General features: G+C 47.1%; 1 protein-coding gene across 1 annotated transcript; it reads left to right on the top strand.

The window, feature by feature from the left end:
* Zcchc12 (zinc finger CCHC-type containing 12) lies at positions 1-2401 on the top strand. The gene is made up of 2 exons (XM_015498573.2): positions 1-128; positions 554-2401. The coding sequence occupies exon 2, from the start codon at positions 662-664 to the stop codon at positions 1865-1867; it is 1206 nt and encodes a 401-aa protein (XP_015354059.1). The 5' UTR covers positions 1-128; positions 554-661; the 3' UTR covers positions 1868-2401.
* The last annotated feature ends 331 nt before the right edge of the window (positions 2402-2732 follow it).

Genomic DNA, 2732 nt, shown 5'->3' with positions numbered 1-2732 from the left:
GCTGCTTCTGACCCTTACCTTCCCTCTGCTGTGGCGCAGTCTTGACGCCCTGAGCACAGGGTTCTACAAACCCAGAGGTGAGCTTTCTCATAGAGGGCACCGGTTGCAGAGCTTGAACCTGAAAAAAGGTGAGCATTATTTTCTGAGCCCCTGTAGAATCAAAAAAATGAGAGAGGGGGGAGGATTTTGAGAAGGGCGGGTGGTTGAGGCTAGATCATGAAGTTAATTAGATCTTATTTTATTTCCACAAATCCATAAGCACTGTGCTCTGTTGAGAGCCCAGCATCAGCTGCATTATGCTGTAAAACCTGGAATTCGAAGCAAGTTGCAGTTCCTCTCGAAGAACTTGGCGGGAGGGGGTCTGTGTGGCTGCAGAAAGCACCCTGGTAGCAAGGGGACACCAGCTAGCCCTGAGAACCTGTAATTGCCAGTCTCCTGCAGGATGTTTTTAGGGTAGTGGATAGATATAAACTGTAATGCACGCTACTGAGGTAGGGAGAGTCTATAGCTGCAGCCTGCTCTCTGTTTAATCCCCCCTTTTCCTTTTTTACAGCCTCCACTGAAATCGGAAGAAGGAAGAGCACCGCAACATCTGCAGATTAGGCTTTTATTTCTAAAAAGCCTGAGCATCGTATATTCAGATACCCTATCATTGCTAGGCATGGCTAGTATTATTGCACGTGTGGGTAGCCGTCGGCAGAATGCGCCGTTGCCGCCTTGGGCCCATTCCATGCTGAGGTCCCTGGGCAGGAGTCTTGGGCCTTTGATGGCCAGCATGGCAGACAGAAATATGAAGTTTTTCTCAGGGAGGGCGGTGCCAGCACAGGGGGAAGAAACCTTTGAAAACTGGCTGACCCAAGTCAATGGGGTCCTGCCAGACTGGAATATGTCTGAGGAGGAAAAGCTGAAGCGCTTGATGAAAACCCTTAGGGGCCCTGCTCGAGAGGTCATGCGTTTGCTCCAAGCTGCCAACCCCAACCTAAGTGTGGCAGATTTTTTGCGAGCAATGAAACTGGTGTTTGGGGAATCTGAGAGCAGTGTGACCGCGCATGGTAATTTTTTTAACACCTTGCAGGCCCAAGGGGAGAAAGCCTCCCTTTACGTGATCCGTTTGGAGGTGCAGCTCCAGAATGCTATTCAGGCAGGCATCTTAGCTGAGAAGGATGCCAACCAGACTCGCCTGCACCAGCTCCTCATAGGAGCTGAGCTGAATAGAAATCTGCGCTTCAGGCTTCAGGGTCTTCTCAGGATGTATGCAAATGAGCAGGAGCAGCTTCCCAATTTCCTGGAGTTAATCAGGATGATAAGGGAGGAAGAGGATTGGGATGACACTTTTATTAAACGGAAGCGGCCCAAGAGATCTGAGTCAGTGGTGGAGGGGGCAGACAGCCCCGGAGCATTTCAGGGCTCCCTGCCTGTAGCAATTGGCAGTGACGACTGCAGTGTGATAGAAATAGATGATACCCTTGATGACTCAGATGAGGATGTGATCCTAGTGGAGTCTGGGGACCCTCCACTGTCATCCTCAGGTGCTCCTCCCTTCAGGGGCAGGGCCAGATCTCAGGACCAAGTGTTGGTCATTGATCCCCCCAGTAATTTTGGAACCGAGGCTCCTTCCACCAGCAGTGGTTCCGGACATAAGATTAATGGTCCTAGGGATATGCGCAGAGCCAGAAAGCGAAAACACACAACTCGCTGTTCCTTTTGTGGGGAGGAAGGACACTCAAAAGAAACCTGTGATAATGAGAGCAACAAGACCCAGGTTTTTGAGAATCTGATCATCACCCTGCAGGAGTTGACACATACAGAGGAGGAGGGGTCAAGAGAGGCCCGTGGTGAATCCAGTGATTCCTCTGAGCCACAGTAAGGTGCTAGCCCCCCCCCCCCCAATCCTTAAATGAACCTTTTCCCATATTCAGAGTTTGATGATGGGAAAATTAGGAGAGGGGGAGTTCTAATTGCATGAGTTAATCTACAAAGCGGCTTTCTTTTGTCACGGAGGAGAAGGGATCTCATATTACCAGTATAGTGGAAGGGGATGTCCTGACCTTTAGGCTTGCTTCCTTTTCCCACTGCCTAAGAGTCTATTTTCTGTGTGTGCCCATTTCTTTGATGGCTTTATGCTCTTTGTGAAAGTTGTATAATTCATTGCTAAATCTTTAAATGATAAAAGTTCAAAAAGTAAAGTATGTTACCCCCGAACTCACCACCCTTATTTAACCATTGTCAGCCCTTGTGGTGAATGTCTTTCTGGATATTTTCCTGTACCTATGAACCCAGATAGATATATGTATAGATAAAAGTGACCAAATATAAGTGCTGTTCTATATGCTGTATTTTTTCACCAAACAATATACGTTGTGAGCTTCTATGTCAATAAATATATCAGCATCTACTTTAATATCTCTGTGGTATTTTAAGAAGTAAAGGGAAAAAGTAAAATGTAGTGAAAAAGTATAAAGTGGGGGAGTCATTTTGAGGTTGTGTTTTTATCGTCCTTATTTTGCAGAGGAGGAAAAGGGAAGAAGGGCTGAAATATTGCTCAAAGGTAAAGGGTCGTTTGATCACAACGGAACTGTCTCCTACCTCATTGAGCCAATTTTAGCCTGTATTATTTGACAACATCACAATGCTTTCTTCTCTAATGTATGCTGAGGTTACAGCCCAACATGAGGACTCCAGGGGCTCCATCCCTGTTCATTTTGGAGAGGGGCAGTATTCCTTCCTGGGTG

The sequence above is a fragment of the Marmota marmota genome, unplaced genomic scaffold (assembly GCF_001458135.2).
Source record: "Marmota marmota marmota unplaced genomic scaffold, marMar, whole genome shotgun sequence".
Classification (NCBI taxonomy): domain Eukaryota; kingdom Metazoa; phylum Chordata; class Mammalia; order Rodentia; family Sciuridae; genus Marmota; species Marmota marmota.
The sequence above is the reverse complement of the archived record's forward strand: the minus strand, read 5'-3'. Positions and strand labels throughout refer to the sequence as shown.

Coding starts and splice junctions, on each gene's coding strand:
- Zcchc12 (XM_015498573.2), top strand. CDS start 662: ATGGCTAGTATTATTGCACGTGTGGGTAGCCGTCGGCAGAATGCGCCG.